This window comes from Hoplias malabaricus, chromosome Y (genome assembly GCF_029633855.1).
Source record: "Hoplias malabaricus isolate fHopMal1 chromosome Y, fHopMal1.hap1, whole genome shotgun sequence".
Classification (NCBI taxonomy): domain Eukaryota; kingdom Metazoa; phylum Chordata; class Actinopteri; order Characiformes; family Erythrinidae; genus Hoplias; species Hoplias malabaricus.
In genome coordinates this window covers 5,272,545-5,290,709 of record NC_089820.1, presented here as the reverse complement: position 1 = coordinate 5,290,709, position 18,165 = coordinate 5,272,545, and the positions used below count along the sequence as shown (strand labels likewise).

Here is an 18,165-nt window from a genome sequence, read left to right as displayed (position 1 = left end):
TATTCTCCCTCTGTTTACAGCTATGAATACATAAATACACATTTCATGATAAGAAGAAGGTGGACACATTCTGGAGCTGCAGCAGTTGCTTCTTCAGGTCTGGGAAGGCTTTTGACTAGGCGTTGGAGTATCCTGTGAGGAAATGGATGACATTCAGTCACAAACTTACCTCAGGAGTACTGAAATTAAATGATGCGCCTAAAGTTATTTTAAATTTCATTCGATAATTTCCCATTCAGATTATACAAACTCTACTATAATGGATGCACCGTGAAATAGATTAATTTGCAAATTATATCGTGTCTACAAACTTTTGGACCACCTATCCAGTACAACTGAGTTAGGTCCAGCCTACAGGCCGAGAGAGACACACCTGTTCTAGCTGTAGAGGTCTGAGCAAAAACGAAATACAGCTGGTGGAAATTTCTATATATACGCTTAAATATACCAACTGTAACGTTTAAATATAGTATATGGAGACATAAACACGCTTTCCATAGGTGAGTTCTAACTTTCTTTCAGATTTCCGTATGCCTTTTTTCTTTACAGATCTAGTTCTATATCATTTTATGGACGGTTAACAGTCTCAACCGCCATCTTCGTATTCCAAGTTTCCGCTCCACCTTAAATGTTCCAGCAGTAAACGTTACATTCAGGCGCCCGAGGCAGCCGACTATTTATAGGAATGTTCCGTTCTACCTTAAAAGCAACTGAAATTGTTGAAATGCTAAAAAAAAAGCTTCTCCAAGTTTAATGACGGGAAAAGTTTTTAAGGTGGGACCCCAGGTGCTAGAATGTAACTTGGGCAGCATTGATGGTGGAAGGGAAATAAAAAAAAAACTTAATTTTTAGGTGGCGAAATATATATATATTAACCATTTATTGACTGTACACGGTGTTTTAATGTCCTGTGTTTTTGTCCAACCCTTTGCAGTTGAAAATCAGGAATGCAGGGAGGAGGAGAGTCCAGTGAGGATGATATGAAGGAGGGAGACCTGGGGGATGGGATGGCGGCCCGTTCCACTTCACAACTCTGGAGTAAAGGTGAATTTCTGGAGCTGTTGCCCAACATGAAGGTCTTTAAAAGGGGCAACGATGGACACAGCTCTTTCTCCTGGACTCCTTGTAGTGCCATGTATTCAGCTTTCAGAGAAGAACTCAGAGACTCAGGTACATCACAAATATTAAAGGTGCACTAATATATATATATAGTAGTCTTGTCTTTTTTTGAATGAATATACATAGTGGCAGATTTAGTAACAGGTTTAGTAAAGAACCTCTGCTCTATCCTGGCCAATAGGTGTCATTATAAGTTTCATAACATGGAGACTTACAAGAAATGTGCTGATTGCACCTTTAATAGGGAATAACGCTAATGTTTGTTGTAGTTAATAAATCCTCAAAATCTCTTCTTGTCTGTTCTATTTACCATTGAGTTTTTTCTGCATAAATGTTATCAGTTATATATCAACCTCAACAAAAGCTGGAGCACCACGGCACAGCCACATTTGAACACACGTTTTATGATTCAGGATTTTCTGCTGATAGTGGACAATAAGTGGTCAGTGTCATATGTGTAATATTTAGAAGAAAAATAAGATTATTTCAGGGAGATGTCTACATCCCTCTACCATTCCTAATGCATGAAATTCTATCAATAATGATTTTGTGCTAGATATTATTGGTGAATATGCTGAATATCAATTACCTGAAACTAAATACTGTTGTATGCCTCCTGGGAGAATAGGGAAACCCACTGTTTAGTTGTATTAGTACAAATGAGAGAGACAGAGAGATCATATTTACTTCCTGTTCATGTCCTGTTGTGAACTGAGCTGTGTGCTCACTCTGTTGACTTTGGTGTGTTTGTTAAAGCTATGAGAAGCTGCACCTGCACACACTGTACCTTTAGAGATCACCAGCCCAATACACACACACACACACACACACACACAAACACGCATGTGTGCACAAGAGCTTTTAAACAAATTTTGAAACTGAATGAGTTTTGTAGTATGGGCAGCCTTTTGAAAATGTTTAAGGCTTTGACTCCATACTCAGGTAGGGACACTGCATCAATAAGTGTCCTTGGACAGGACAGTGAATTCACCGTCATCTGTATCTTGATCTAAATTGTAAGCAACTCTGGATCAGATTTTCTGCCATAACTGTAAATGTAAACTTGTCCCAGATAAGAATCATTAGAATTTATTGGGAAATAGCAATCCTCTAAAGCAGGTCCTGTAGTCAGGACAATGTTGAAACATTGATAAATGAGAGCACGGTTCAAATGCATATATATCAAAAATATAGGTGTTAGTTACTTGGATACATGTATTATTCTCTGGTCTTTCATAGACAGCAGTGTTGGTGACTCCAGTGAGGCCCTGCAGAGAAGACTGCAGGAAGTCACAGAGGTAGGACAGTTCCAGTGCTATGAAAATTTAAGATGTCTTAAAGTGTCTGTGATTTTTAGTATCCAGTGTGTCAGCTAGTTTTTGCAAAACTCAATCTGAAAAAGTGTCACCTTTTTTTTTAATGGAACTGTATTTTTATTTGACCTGGAGTGTTCAAAATTGTGATAATGGTTATGAAATCACATACATGCTGAATAGATAACCAGACCGTTTCCTATTTTTTAAGGTCATATTCTGTACAATTGTGCTCCACAGGAAGTTGAGTTGTTAAGGACAGAGTTAGAAGCTACCCATCGGCACCTGGAGGGTAAACACGAAGCTCTGAGGATCTTACAAGGCCAAGTACTACATATCCACCCACTAATTGCAACTGATATTGATGATGTTTTCAGTTTAAATTGTGTAGAACAGTGGTTCGCAAACTGTGGTGGTACGCAAAGCAGCAAGAGGTGGTACGCCAAATGACCTAAAAAAATATATTATTTAATTAAGGAATTCATTCATAACTGAAAATCTAAGGTTTTTATGTGTAAATTACATAATGATTCAGTTTTCATAATTATGCCCCAATGAAATTCATTTGTGTTGTAGGAAAATACAACGTGCTATGCATACACTGTAGTTGATTACGTCTGTAAGGGAACATTGAGTGGGTGGGTGGGGACACAGAGTTCCTCCGTTTTTTTTCCAAGGAGGGAAAATGATCTCCCTTTTTTTGTGAAATCCATGAAAAGAAAGCCCAGTTTCAGTTGTTTACTTGGATGTAAGAAAAGTCTAAAAATAGACTTGAGCAATTTGTATTTTATTATAAAAAGGGAAAAGCAAAAGAAGAAAAACAAACTGAGAACAAGACAGAGAAATACTCAGAAGCACAGAAGGACTAAAGCCAAAGGGAAAAATAGAGAAAAACTAAGCGAAAATTCTGTACAAGTGAAGACAAAATAGAAGAAAACACACAGCTGAAGGAAAACGTGGCCGTTCTTCGCATCGTTACAGCCCTAAAACAAGGTTTAACATAGTACCCCCCCCCCCTTTCACCTACTGCTACAAAAACAGAGAGCCATTCCGTTTAGGCCTAGTTATATTTATTGTCAAAAATATTTTAGTAATTATGTTAAGCATGCACTTTTCAAGTAAATAAAAAGCAACAAAAACATGCAAAAATTCAAGCATTACTTTATGCCTCCAGAACAGAGGACGAACCGGGGCCCATGTTTCTGTGCTAAAAATCATAGGTGGTACTTGGAGGTTTTGGTTTGATAATGGGTGGTACTTGGTCTAAAAAGTTTGAGAACCTCTGGTGTAGAGTAATGCTTTGAAATAATATTAGTTTCACATTATAATAGCTTTTTCTTATTCACAGAGAGGAATTTCAGAAATGATAAGTTCATTCATTATCTGTAAGCGCTTATCCAGTTCAGGGCTGCAGTGGGTCCAGAGCCTACCTGGAATCATTGGGCGCAAGGTGGGAATACACCCTGGAGGGGGTGCCAGTCCTTCACAGGGCAACACAGACGCACACATTCACTTACACACACACGGACACTTTTAAGTCCTACCAACGTGTGTTTTTGGACTGTGGAAGAAAACAGGAGCACCCGGAGGAAACCCACACAGACACAGGGAGAACACACCACACTCCTCACAGACAGTCACCCGGAGCGGGAATCAAACCCACAACCTCCAGGCCCCTGGAGCTGTGGGACTGCGACACTACCTGCTGCACCACCGTGCCACCCCGAAATGATGAAAGTGATTAGTTGACCATTATGAAATGTATAGTTGTTTCACCAAGCTGAAATGCTGAGCTGTGTTGATTGTCAGAGTATAACAATTTTAACCTTAACTTGTTTTCACATATGAACTCTGGAAAAATCTGGAGTGGACAGTGGGAGATTTTCTGTGTCAGGCATGTTCACAGCTGCAAAAGTTCCTTACGCTTTAGGCATGGGGTGGCACCTTTGCAGTGCTTGAAGAAGATACAGCACAATTGAAACATTCCTGGCTCTATTTAAACTTGCATTCACTCAGATTTTGTTCTAGGGGGCTAGCAGGATAAAGTCTGGGTCATGTCCAGCACAAAAGTTTTGGACATTTGCTGTGACCCATATAGCCCCTCTGGGTCCAGAAAATGTCGTGGTTACTGTGCATGTGCAGGAGCTATTGTCAAATCACTGCATTTTGTTTCACTGAGCCTGAAACTGATGTGTAGTAACACTTTATGGTAGCTCATAAATCATAAAGCTGCACAACACATATATAAGCCTTTTATAGCAAGTAACCTAATATATATTTAAATGTCTATAAATGTCTATTGTAAAGTGCTATCATAAAGAGTGCTTTAGTTATTTTCAACTTAGAATAAGTGTTTTTAGATGTTTATGTAGGTTTATGTCATTTGCTATAAAAGATTATGAAAGAAGTACCTACAGTAAAGTGTTACATAATATTTTTATGTACTCAAGGCCATATTGGACAAAGCAACAACCCACACCAAGAGTTTGCTTCAGAAGAGCGAGGAGCGGACCAAAGCATTGGAAAAAGTAAGTGATGAATTTGAAGACTGTGTATTGGCACTACATTGAGATGCTTTATACCAACAGACACAGATATAGAATTAGACTGTAAACCTTGGCTAGCTCCTTGTTTGTGCAGATAACTAAATATTGGCACTCTTATCAGGGGACTGCAAATTTAATATCTGGTGATGCCACAGCCATCTGTAACCAGGAGTTTAAGGGTAAAAGAATAGTCAGTTATTGTTATTAAATTATTTTCTGTGATTTCTTTCAACAGGAGGTTAATGATTTGCAGTGGGAGATCACCTTTAATCAGGTGCAGTTTAAGAATGTAGAACATGCATGGGGCCTCAAATATGACAGGTAACGTTATGCACATTTTTTTACTTTAAATTTAAGATAATAATTGAAATGTTCTGTTGTAAACAGCATCCTTTAGGGAGGTTAAAATCTTAATTTGGGAAGGAGAGGGGTCTGTGTTGTGGTAATATGTAGGTGATATGAACCAGACATCTGAACACCTTCATCCCTTTAAAAGATTTTCATAGAAATCTATTAAATTTATAAAGTCTGAGATACTGCTGTTTTGACGCATGCTTTATTTTCATGACACGTTCATGGAGAGAGGTATGCAAGGCTGTGACGTGTGACTGGAAAAAAAGTTTAAAGAAGACAGGAATAAATTTCAAATTCCTGCAACTACATATTGCACATAAATTGGCAAAGTGGTGAGCCTCAACCCATATTCACTCATAAGGGACTAGGCTGCTCTGGGAAGCTGCTTTTATATTCAAGTATCATTAAATCACCTGCTTAAGATATTTGGATACGTAGATAATGTATTGCAGTTCAATACAAATCTAAGTTTATTTGTCACCATACACGATACAACTAACAATGAATTGCCTTGATGACTGCTTACTTTGATGAAAACAAAATCAACATAAGGTAGAATCCTTAAGCTAAAACGATTAACGTATATAGTAGTAAAACAAAATCGAAATCTCAAACATAAAATAAAATAAATGTTTATAGAGAAAGTGATATAACTAAGGGGACAGTGCAAATATAGGGGCAATTAACATCGATTTGAAATTAAGTGACACTGAGGGCTTTAAAAACTCTAGCAGCAGTACTGTGTCTGATCCACTCATATCAGACTCATAGCAACACACACTAACACAGCACCACAATGTGTCACTGCAGCGCCGAGAAGGATCCACCAGCATTCAAATCATACCTGTTCTGTTATGGTCCTGTGAGATTCCTGACCATTGAAGAACAGGGTCATAAGATGCTAAAAATGTATGTAGAGCAATAGATGGACTACAGTCTGTAATACCGTACAAGGTGCTCCTGTATGGTTTATGGAGCTGATAGAATGGACCATGAATGTAGAAACAATGTGCTGGTTGATCGATGTATATTGTGTATTTCCAAAATGTCTTCAGAAATCACAGTGTTGTATATTTAATGTTGATATTGTCCAGCTTTACTGGTCATTCTCTATGTGAAACAGGGTGTGTGTGGAGAACAAAGCTTTGAGTAAAGCTCTGGAAGAGAAACTGGAGCAGATACAGGAGCTCCGCACTGAGAACACCTGTGAGTCTCATTAATGTCTGTCCTGCTTTTCTGGACACACTTTAAAGGAATACATTAATCATGAAAGATAATGGCGTGTGAGTGCTTTAGTGAATGAGAACCAATTGGAGCCTCTTGGTGTTATGATAATGATAGTTGTAATGTTATCAGTAATTGTTAGCTGCTGATTAATTGCATTTATAGGGGATTTATGGGCCTGTCTCCACTCTACAGTCCAAATGCCCATCCCAAGAGTGTCCATTTTCTTCTGCTTTGCAACTTCTTTTGGTGTGAATCAGGTTGGATACAGTCATTTTTATGAAAAATCTTCATATTTTTAAAAAGTTTCTACAAATATTATTTAAATAAGAATTACTTAAAGGCGATTGTAATCAAAAAACACTTTTAATAAAATTCAAAACTCACCATTTGCTAAATCTTTGGTCTGTTTGCAAGCTTGAAACCGGTCTAATGTGTTTACGAAGCCCCAGTTTCTTGATCCAGTAGGCTTTCGCGCTCTCTACTCATGGCAGAGGCAAGAGTACTTTTACACAATGAAGAGAACTCCAAATGTTATTACTGCTCCATAGGTGGGAAATATTGACTTATTTTTGCTGTTTTGGACGACTTAAGGTGGAAATGTCTCCAAACTCAGGGGGCTGCATTGCGGTGACTAAAAATTAGAGATAACTTAAACTTCATTCACGAAAACAACAGTTTTTTTCCCCTCAAACACATCGTTCCATCTTAAAAGGCACTGAGTCTCTGAAAAACACAGAGAGAACTGCGTTTCCCCATAATCTTAGATGTTCCCTTTAAATACCACCAAGTATAAGTCAGTAACCGATTTTAACATCAAGAGCAGATACGCTAGTATCTTCTGAAATGAAGTGTATCAATTGTTAGTTTATCCCCATTTGCTAGTAACAGCACCTACTCATCTGGAAAGGCTTTACACTAGATGTTGGAACATGCAATGAGGTAAGGTACTTATGATGTAGGATTGGCACAGATCACATATACTACTTCAACACATCAGAAATGTATATGATCTCTTTAGTTGCTGGTCCATAGTCCAGTGATGATGCACTTCATTGAAGCTCTTCTACAGTTCAATACTTTTGACATGTAGTAAAATGGTATTATGTGTTTGTGTATTTAATAGCACTAAGTCAGCAGTGTCTGGAGTTGCTGGGATTACTAAGTGCTCAAGAGAGAAGAGACTTCCAGAAAACACAGCCCCCCAGCAAACAAGGAAGAGAGGGGTCTGCACTTGAGGTACTCTACTTGGCCAAATGTTTTTAGACACCTGCTTGTCTGAAATTTCTTCTGAATTTGAAGGTATTAGTTGGTAATGTATTCCCTTTTACTGCAGTAAGAGCTTTTACTCCAATGGGAAAGCTTTAAACTGGAACATTTACATTCCCCAGTTCCAAACTTCATCACCTGGGGGATTTATAATTCTCTAGCTGACTATGGGCATTGAACATGGTGACCCTAGGCTTCATTTAATCAGTGATTTCTATGGAGATTATACACAGCAATGGGTGCAACATAAAGTAGTTGAATTAACACATGGGAAGGATTGTCTGAATAGACAGATGTTTTAGATTGGTATGTGGATAAAGGGAGGGATGGATGTAAAGATAGTGTTTTATAACTAATAGACTATTTGCATTTGTATTCTCTGTGTTGTAGCTGGCTGTGTATGGAGCATGTCAGTGCAGCTCCAGAGTGGGGGAGCCGTGTCCTTGCGCTAAAAGTGCAGCAGCAAGCCGCAAGCAGGTTCTCCAGCTCAAACAGGAGGTAACAAAACAGTTTTACACTTAGTACAAAGATAATTGCTGAGCTGTGGGATCAATCTAAAACAGTATATCTTAAATAGTAAATCAGTATACATCTTTCTCATTTTCTCTTTAAACATTCATTCATTCATTATTTGTAACCGCTTATCCAGTTCAGGGTCGCGGTGGGTCCAGAGCCTACCTGGAATCATTGGGTGCAAGGCTGGAATACACCCTGGAGGGGGCGCCAGTCCTTCACAGGGCAACACAGACACACACATTCACACCTACGGACACATTTGAGTCGCCAATCCACCTACCAACGTGTGTTTTTGGACTGTGGGAGGAAACCGGAGCACCCGGAGGAAACCCACGCGGACACGGGGAGAACACACCAACTCCTCACAGACAGTCACCCGGAGCGGGAATCAAACCCACAACCTCCAGGTCCCTGGAGCTGTGTGACTGCGACACCACCGTGCCGCCCCCTCTTTAAACATATAGATCATAAACTTAAAAATGGCAGTATCTTTGTTTATATTGTAAGTTTGTGATATAATACAACATACACTCATTTGTTTTGTTGAGAACAAAAATGACATGCAAGTACATATACATTATAATAGTTTTCCAGTTTTTACACATGAACCAATGAACAATATTTTTGCAGCAAACAAACAGACAGAACAAGTAATAATTCATTTATTAATTCATTCATTATCTGTAACCGCTTATCCAGTTCAGGGTCATGGTGGGTCCGGAGCCTACACAGAATCACTGGGTGCAAGGCCAGAACACACCCTGGAGGGGGCACCAGTCCTTCACATGGCGACACACACTCACACATTCACACCTATGGACAATTTTGAGTAGCCCATCCACCTACCAACATGTGTTTTTGGATTGTGGTTTGATTTTCTGTTATCTCTCTATAACTGTATGGCAAATATTCTCAGCTCTTTAAGCAAAGCTGAATGTTTTTTTTCTGCTCTAATGGGTGTTGTGTAGTGCTACTGTTGTGTATAGAGCCATATCACATTTGTGCCTCCAACCTCATTATCACCGCCCTTCAAAAGCAGAATAGATGTTTGAACAGGCACACACTGAGTTTATATAAAGCCTTGATTTCCTCTACAGCATGTGTAAATGTAATGGAAATCAGCAGCAAAAAGAAGCTGTTGTTGCTGCCTTCACAAATCTCTGAGACAGCTTAACATGGCTGGGACAATGCTCCCAAGTTAGTGGCACTATGTGTGATTATGAAAAAGAAATAAATATGGGAGAAAATTGAATATAAAAAGTTTTGATCTACTTAACACTTTAATTTGCCCTCGTACGCCTATGATTTTGCATTGTTGTAAGTGGAAAGTAGTAAAAATAATGAAAATATTACAGCACCTTGTCTTCATGGTTAGGATTAGGGTTTTTCAACACAAATTTATTCTAAAATGAGAGAGAGTTGTCCCTTTTTACTGCAGTAACAGCTTCTGCTCTTCTAGGGAGGTTTTAAACTTTCAATGCTGGAATTTTGCTGTGAGGATTTAATTGTAGACGCATATATTTTTTGAAGTCAGGTAATGACGCTGGATAATGTTAGCTCAAAATTAGACATGGACACTTTCTGTAAGCTGGGAGTCTTTAGTGCGCCTCTCGCTGACACTGGGCAGTGGGTACCTAGTTAAGTTATCAGGGGTGTCTGCTAACTCTTGGGCTTACAGTGAATATTCTTTTGCTCACAAATGTTATATTTGGACTTATCAGCTGGAGCTTCAGAGGAGGAGAAAGGAGGAGGCATATGTGATGGTAGATGCTTTCCGCATTGCCTTCGAGCAGCAGCTGAAGAGAGGGAGTGAAAAAGTGCTGAAACTGGCTGAAAATGACAGACACACACCACGTCATTCAAAACCAGAGAGAGGTACATTCTTCACATTGGGTTCCTATTATCCTACCTTTTCTAAAATAGTGTTTTCAACCATTTGTTGTCAGTTGATTTATTTGAACAATGCACTTGATGTGTGACTTCATTATTTCTCAGCCTCTCAACACTAGCCACCAAGCAAGGGATATGTGGAAGAAGATCTGTTGGGTTTGGGCTTTTTGGGTGGCTGTACAATAAAATGAACAGTGATTGGGCAATTAATAACACCATCCAAATGGAATTGGATGGTAGAAATACAGCTGCAGGTTCTGTTGCCTGTAAAATCAATTTGGACAATGTGTATAATTTACAGTCTGAATTTACTAATCATGTGTTATACGTCAGTAGTGTATCGTATTAGATATTTCATGCTAATCACTGTACAGTAAAGTGTACTGCATTACAAGCATTTTTTCCTCCAGGGAAGCAGAACACAGACAGTGTGGCACAGAGATTGAGAAGATTCCTTCCATCTACCAAAGAGGACAAGGTGCCGAGTGACCCCACAGAAACCCTCCAGTTACTGCTCGATTTGGTGTGTGCCGTTCACATCTCCCTGACATTGTTATCAAAGCTTAATATCTCTCTTTCTGATGGCATTGAGCATGGTGAGTTTAGGCTTATGTGCAGCTGCTCAAGAGTGTCCCATTTTATGACGGAGAATATCATCGATATTGAACTTTCTGTCAAGTTTTAGTTATTCATTTGATGACAGCAGCTGTCCTTCATATTGTGTTGAAATTCCATGACGAATGGACCAATATAAATGCTCCATTTTTATCCCATAATTATTAGGGGTGTCAAAAATATTTGAACATAAATCCTACTTATCTTTTAGTTTTAAAAACTGCATACAGTCCGTCAAATAGAATATATAGAACAGTTGAGTACTGTCACATGTCAGCATTAAAATAGAGCCAAAGGAAACACACAAACTTTAAAAAAAAATACAAGACTAAATGCAAAAGTAAAGGCTCATTGACCCAATTGTGCTTTTCTCTTTTCCAGTTGAGTGACAAGGAGGAGGCATTGGCCCATCAGAGGAAGGTGAGTTTCATGCTTGCAAGGAGCTCAGAAGAGCTGGAGAAACGGCTCCAGGCACAGCTAAGGGAGCTGGACCTTACAAAAACAGACCAAAAATTAAAAACATCTTCTTCTGAACAGCATAAACTGGATGAAGATGATGGCAATAAATGCTCAGTGAGCTGTAACTATGACCTCAAGGCTTACTTGTCGGCTAATATGCCAGATTCTATAGCAGTAAATGTGGAGCATGATGAAGAACAGCATTCCAAAGACAAGGGACCCTCAGAAACTGGCCAGTGTGAGAGTCAAAGAGTTGAAGAGGATTGTACCCTTCTTAGAGCGTAATAGGACATCTTTGTTTTATGGTTTTAAAACTAAGGACAAAGACTACAGACTAAGGAAGTCCTGCTGAAAAACCAATAAATGAATGGTATTTATGAAAAAACAGTTTGTTTTGTATTACAGTCTAGCTGATGCTAAAAGTAACATATTTGTAGTTGCATTATTATGCACTGTTTACATGCATTTGTGTGGTAGTTGAGTATCCTGCCTCAGTGCAGTATTCTGGAGTTACTGCATATGTTAAAGCATATGTTTTGCACATTTCATTTTGTTGGATGTTAAATTTTAATATCTCTGTCTAGGTCTGAAATTTTAGTATCAAACCAATTTGACTAGATCTCTTTAATTGACTGACAGAATATACTTATTATATTATATTGTATATATTTATGTAGCCTAATGCTTGAAAATACATTGTTTTTATTAAATTATATATATAAAATAAAAATGAATACACAATCTGTAATACTGTCGACAAGTGTTTAAAATACAAACTTTTCTAAAAGTTTCTAAACAGAGGAGAGAGCCCTCTGCATCCTCCTCAGAATAACTGAGCAAGCAAGAGACAAGTTTAAAAACTTTGGACTGAATGTACAATAATCAACATATTTATACACAAAAGTGTTCATCATTCCATCTACCTACTCAAGAGAAAAAAAAGTGAAAGTGCAGCTGCCATTTCCCTGCATTTACAAGCCTTTACTGTCCAAATCCACATTAAAATATTTTGAATAAACAAGGCCGGTGTTACTTATTGATTTTCCCTTCCACCATAAACGTCATTTAGGAGGCAGATCTTCTTCTTCATAATTTTGGTAGTCAACCATTTCGTTCCACCTTACATGTGTCTGTTTACAAGTCTTATTGTTGTTATTCACTGTTGTTATTCACTGAAATCTCTGCTCTGTTAAGAGCTGAAGTTAGCGTTATAGCTTTTGTATGGGAGGCCGTCTAGGGCAAATACACTGAAACACTTGCGCACACTACATTGAAACACTTGCACACTACACACTGAAACACTTGCGCACACTACATTGAAACACTTGCACATGACACACTGAAACACTTGCGCACACTACATTGAAACACTTGCGCACACTACACTGAAACACTTGCACATGACACACTGAAACACTTGCGCATACTACACTGAGACAATTGCACACTACACACTAAATCACTTGCGCACGCTACACGGAAACACTTGCACACTACACACTGAAACACTTGCGCACGCTACACGGAAACACTTGCACACTTGTCGATCAATTCCAAAAATGGAAGCGATTCTTTGCCAATTAAATCCCAGATTTAGGCAGTGGATAATCTGCTGTTAAATCATACCGTGGGCGACCGGACGTGCCACTGAAAGTTGTTGGAGGAATTATGAGAATATTGTTGCCTTGATGTCTTTGGCCCGGAGATTGTTGTAAAATGAGAATTAGACACTGATATAAAGACTCCAAAAGAGTCGTGCATTCTCTCACCACAGGCCCTTCTCTGCGCCCAACTACACGTATGATGGACTGAATGGTTCTTGTGTGGTGCTCCAGTTTTAGTGTAGTGTCTGTGTATCTTGTATGGATTCCACACAACGCAGGACATCACGCAAAAAATTACGGATATCCTCACTGTTACCAGAAATACGCAATGGCTAATCAAATATGAAAAGACTAATAAAAAATAATAAGAACAAATGTTTGTTCATCTCTGAAAAGACACAGAGCACAGGAATTAGTCATAAAAGATTGAGAGATTCTCTCTCTCTCTCTCTCTCTCACACACACACACACGTCGTGTTTAATATATATACGAGTGTATGTGAAGTGTAGTGCAAATGTCTCAGTGTAGTGTGCGCAAGTGTTTCATTGTAGTGTGCGCAAGTGTTTCAGTGTAGTTTGCGCAAGTGTTTCAATGTAGTGTGCGCAAGTGTTTCAATGTAGTGAGCAAATGTTTCAATGTAGTGCGCAAGTGTTTCGGTGTGTTGTGCAAGTGTTTCAGTGTAGTGTGCAAATGTTTCAATGTAGTGCCCAAGTGTTTCAGAGTATTTGCCCTAGACGGCCTCCCATACTTTTGAAACTTTTTGAAGCAACTGCTATTCCATTTCATCTGTTTAAATCACACAAACAAATTTTAAGTTTTGTCACTAAACATTTACCTACTTAAGTGAAAGGCAAAAATGAAAAGAGCCACCACAGATTTCCTTGAATTTACAAGAAGGACTAAGAAGGTCTAAACCACGTTAAAACTAGTTCCCCTTCAACTATAAATGTCGATTTAAGAGGCAGATCCTTGCTTCTTATTCAAAGTTTTTGTATTCAATCATTTAGTTCCACTTTAAATGAGTCAGTTTAAGAGTCTTATTTGCGCAATCCTCCAGCGTGTTATTGAATGCTCATTTTTACCTTAAACAGCTATGCAAAGCTAAAGCTAGCGCTAGGATTTATAAACAAAACTCATTTTGAAAAACTTCTTTTAAAACACATGACCATGTGTACATCATGTCACTAAAACATCAAATCAAATCAAATTTATATATGTAGCCCCTTCTACAACTGAGGTTGTCACAAAGCAGCTTCACATATTCAGTATCAGAACAGAACATTTGAATTAAAGCCCAGTGTGAGCAAGCCAATGGCAACAGTGTAGGAACCAAGACTCACAAAGGATCCATCCTCCTCTGATCAAACTACTGATAGAAATTTAAATTATTACCATTTAAGTGTCATTAAGCTACAGTATAATAATAATAATATTAATAGTGACATCTGTCTGTGGGCATAATAACAGTGCATCAGATTGGAAGCATCAGTCAGAGTGTTGCTAATCTGAGTCCATTTCTACTTCAGTGTAGTTGATCATGGTGAATGGTCAGAGGCAACAGTAGATGGAAGTGAGCAGCTGGTCTGGTGTGGAGTAGACTGCAAGAGAATCCAGCAAACAATCTTCTGCCATTTTCTCAGAAAACAGTAAAGAGAAGCGGTTAGTTTGGTTGAGTGCAGTAGAAAAGCGTATGTGAATATTTTCATTAGCGTGGTGGCAGCTCTGACTAACAGACTGGAAGGAGGGAAACCAGAAGGAACACAGACATTAGCGCATCCCCAGACAATGACATCCATCTGCTCCACCATCCTCAAACAAGAAATTGTGAGCACAGCATCGCAGATCACATCATTCGAGTTTACCATGATTCCCCATGTCCATGAGTTCCAGAAACTACAACCTTAAACTAGAAGAGGTTAGTTGCCAAAAGCAAGATTTAAACATAGTGACTGTGTCTGCGTCCTAAACACTAGCTGGAAGATTGTTCCAGAGCTGAGGGCTTTGTAGGAGAAATATTTCCCCCCTGCTGAAGTCTTATAAATTCTGGGTATTAGTAAGAGGCCAGAGCCCTGAAATCTGAGTAATCTTGGTGGGTCATAGTGTGTGATGAGGTCTCGCAGGTATTAAGGGGCAAGACCATACAGGCCTTTAAACGTTAGTCAAAGAAATTTGAAATCAGTACGGAATATAACTGGAAGAAAGTGAAGGGCCGATAATATTGGACTGATATAATCAAATTTTCAAGTTTTAATGAGTATCCTGGCTGCAGCATTTTGAATTAGCTGGAGTTTACTCAGGTTTCTGCTGGAGCATCCTAATAGTAGCACATTGCAATAAACTAATCTAGATGTAATAAAAACGTGAACTAATTTTTCCAAATCTGGAAGGGGTAAGGCATTTCTTAACTCAAAAGCAATGTTACGAAGATGTAGGAAAGCTGTTTTTTGGAATGTTACGTATATATGAAGATCGAATAATAGATCTGAGTCAGTTACAATGCCCAGATTTTTAGCTGATGAGCTAGGAATTAAAGGGAAGTCAAAATTTTGTATTAAGTCTGATACCTTATTTATAGCAGGTTTGGAGATTCTTTGGAACATAGAAGGAGAACCTTGGTTTTGTCACTGTTTAGTTGTACGACATCCAATGTCTTTTACACAGTCCTCCATTTTCTTTAGTGTTGGTTTGTCGTCTGGTTTGGTTGATATGTATAACTGTGTATCATCAGCGTAATTGTGGAAGGTAATGCCATGCCTGCTAATAACTCTGCCCAGTTGCAGCATGTATAATATGAATAATAAAGATCCTAAAATGAAGCCTTGGGGAATGCCAAATCTCTCCAAATCACATTTTTGTGTGAATAGAGGAGATATTATATACTTTTACAAACTGACAGCGATCTGTAAGGTAAGACTTATGCCATGATAGTGCCGTTCCTGTGATTCCAACTATGTCCTTTAGTCTTTCTAGCAGAATATTATGGACAGTTGTATCAAAAGCTGCACTGAGTTCAAGTAGCACCACCATGGATACACAGCCTTGATCCGAGAATAAGGTCATTTGTTATCTTAACTAAAGCCGTTTCGGTGCTAGGGTGTGGCCTAAAACCAAAATAAAATTTTTCATACATGTTATTTTTATGCAGGTAGGAGCAAAGTTGTTGAGCCACAACTTTTTCTAAGATCTTATATATGAATGGAAGGTTAGGGATAGGTCTGTAAGATCTGATCAAGATTTGGTTTCTTGATCAGGGGTTTAATAACTGCTAGTTTAAATGCTTTGGGTATGTGATCCAGTCTAAGGGACGAATTTATGATTGTTAAAAGAGGATTAATTATGACTGGTAAAACTTCTTTAAATAGTTTTTTTTTGGTATTGCATCAAGTGTGCAGGTTGTAAAGTTTGACGTGTAGATGATGAAAGCTCACTCCATGGTACAATGATAAAACCCATACCTTAAAATGAATAGCACAGAAACTAGAGTGGAAATGGCGATCAACCAAGCTGGAAGTGTTACACTCTGCCTGGAAGGACAGGCTTATTGCGTATAGAAATCCTCCCGCTAAAGCTCACTCAGCATATCTGGCCTCACTGATCTACAATAATAATTATAATCCTGCCACATTGCCCTGGCTTGCTCTCCTGGGGATTTTTACATTATTTACATTTTTACATTTCATGTTAAAATTTATCTTTACTGGAATTCTGTGAAGCGTCTTTGTGACAACATTAGTTGTAAAAAGCACAATGCAAATAATTTGATTTGAATTTGATTTGAAGAGTACTCTAGGATTGTCTTTATTATTTTCAGTCAGTGAGGACAGATGTGTTGAACGTGCTTTGACAAGTGCCCTTCTATATTCTATAAGGTTGTCTTTACAGGCACAGTGAAATACTTCCAGTTTAGTCGACTGCCATTTCCGCTCTAATTTCCTTACAGTTTGTTTTAAGGTGAGTGTTTCTTCATTATACCATGGAGTGAGTTTTTTCTGTTTTAGCTTTTAATACTTAAGTGGTGCTACACTACCTAAAGTTGATTCAAATTGTATTATCTAAATAGTCAGTCTGTCTAGCTCTAGTGCGTCTGATGGCCCACTGACTGAGGTCAACAAATCAGTGATGTTTTCAGTAAATGTAGAGGCTGTGGATGGGGTTAGTGTGCACTTTAGATAGTAACGTGGGTATGTACATAATCTATATTTATAATCTAAACTCAATTTGTATGAAAGGTAGTGGTCTGAGACTGATTGGGGTAGTATTTTTAAGTTTTTTTATGTTAGTGTCCAGGGTAAAAAAAAATCTAGTGTGTAGTGTTTGATACATTTTGGATGAAACCAAGAGAGTCTATGATTGATGTGAATCCCTTTTTTAGTGGATCATCACACAGGACACTGCTAAATTAGCAGCTAATTCACCAAATTCTTTTATAAATTCTGAACAGAGCCCTGGTGATCTGTAAATATTTATTAAGGAGAGTGTGTTCTTATTTGTGGCTGGGTTAATTATGTTGATGTACATCATTTCAAAAGAAATAAAGCTGTAACCATGTTTTTGGTTAATGTTCAAATTGTTTTTGTAAATTAAACCTAATTCACCACCTTTGCCTGTCAGGCTGCGGCGCTTGATTTAGTGCTAAATATTCATAATTTCTGACCCATGTTTCACTAAAGCATAAAACATCAAATTTCTGAACCATTATACTTTAATTTATAAACTAGTGAAACACTTATATTTGCTGTGTACTACCAAGATTGATTTCTCCATTCCACCTTAAATTGGTAAATATGTGACGCTTTTCAAACACAATTCTTACTCCTTAATTTGTTTAAAGCACACACACCATGGAGAAACACACACAAATCAGCCTCAGTTTCTTTAAAACAAACAAACAATGGAATTTACACCTTTCAATGATGTTGTTATTCACCTTCTTCATATAAAACACACAAAACACAGTGCCGCCATCTTGCAGACGGCTCTCTGGGATATGCTAGTGCTTCAATCTATTCTGTTTCCTTAATCCATGACCACACACTTTGGACATTTTATAACCAATTACAGTACATTACAGATTGCTCCCTCAACATTACAAACATAAATATACAAATTTGTTTCAATGTTCATTTCAGATTAAATAAAAATTTATTTAATAAAATATTCGCTAACGCACAACGAGCTATTTCACTTCAGACCATTCGTGCTTTAATACACCACAGTCGTTTAGGAAAAAATGAGCGAGAGAGAGAAAAACTACA

The 18,165-nt window shown here is 38.2% G+C and overlaps 1 protein-coding gene across 5 annotated transcripts; it reads left to right on the top strand.

Moving 5' to 3' along the window:
- Nucleotides 1-27: 27 nt before the first annotated feature.
- Nucleotides 28-12,412, top strand: LOC136678012 (coiled-coil domain-containing protein 125-like). Of its 5 annotated transcripts, none has more exons than XM_066655763.1 (13): nucleotides 28-97; nucleotides 935-1,170; nucleotides 2,359-2,417; nucleotides 2,673-2,759; nucleotides 3,781-3,882; nucleotides 4,883-4,960; nucleotides 5,214-5,299; nucleotides 6,456-6,538; nucleotides 7,683-7,795; nucleotides 8,216-8,323; nucleotides 10,063-10,216; nucleotides 10,642-10,754; nucleotides 11,228-12,412. In XM_066655763.1, exons 2-13 carry the CDS (start codon nucleotides 948-950, stop codon nucleotides 11,588-11,590), a joined length of 1,569 nt encoding a protein of 522 aa, XP_066511860.1. In that variant the 5' UTR covers nucleotides 28-97; nucleotides 935-947; the 3' UTR covers nucleotides 11,591-12,412. The 5 variants fall into 5 exon arrangements, with proteins under 5 accessions (XP_066511860.1, XP_066511862.1, XP_066511859.1 ...); XM_066655765.1 differs by lacking the exon at nucleotides 28-97 and adding an exon at nucleotides 375-500 and having other exon boundaries at nucleotides 935-1,044; XM_066655762.1 differs by lacking the exon at nucleotides 28-97 and adding an exon at nucleotides 375-500.
- The last annotated feature ends 5,753 nt before the right edge of the window (nucleotides 12,413-18,165 follow it).

What these genes read in the sequence shown, in the direction of transcription:
- LOC136678012 (XM_066655763.1), top strand. Translation starts at nt 948, where the DNA reads ATGCAGGGAGGAGGAGAGTCCAGTGAGGATGATATGAAGGAGGGAGAC. An exon ending in TGGGGCCTCAAATATGACAG is followed by an intron (nt 5,300 to 6,455) that starts GTAACGTTATGC and finishes TATGTGAAACAG; the next exon opens with GGTGTGTGTGGAGAACAAAG. An exon ending in TCATTCAAAACCAGAGAGAG is followed by an intron (nt 10,217 to 10,641) that starts GTACATTCTTCA and finishes TTTTTCCTCCAG; the next exon opens with GGAAGCAGAACACAGACAGT.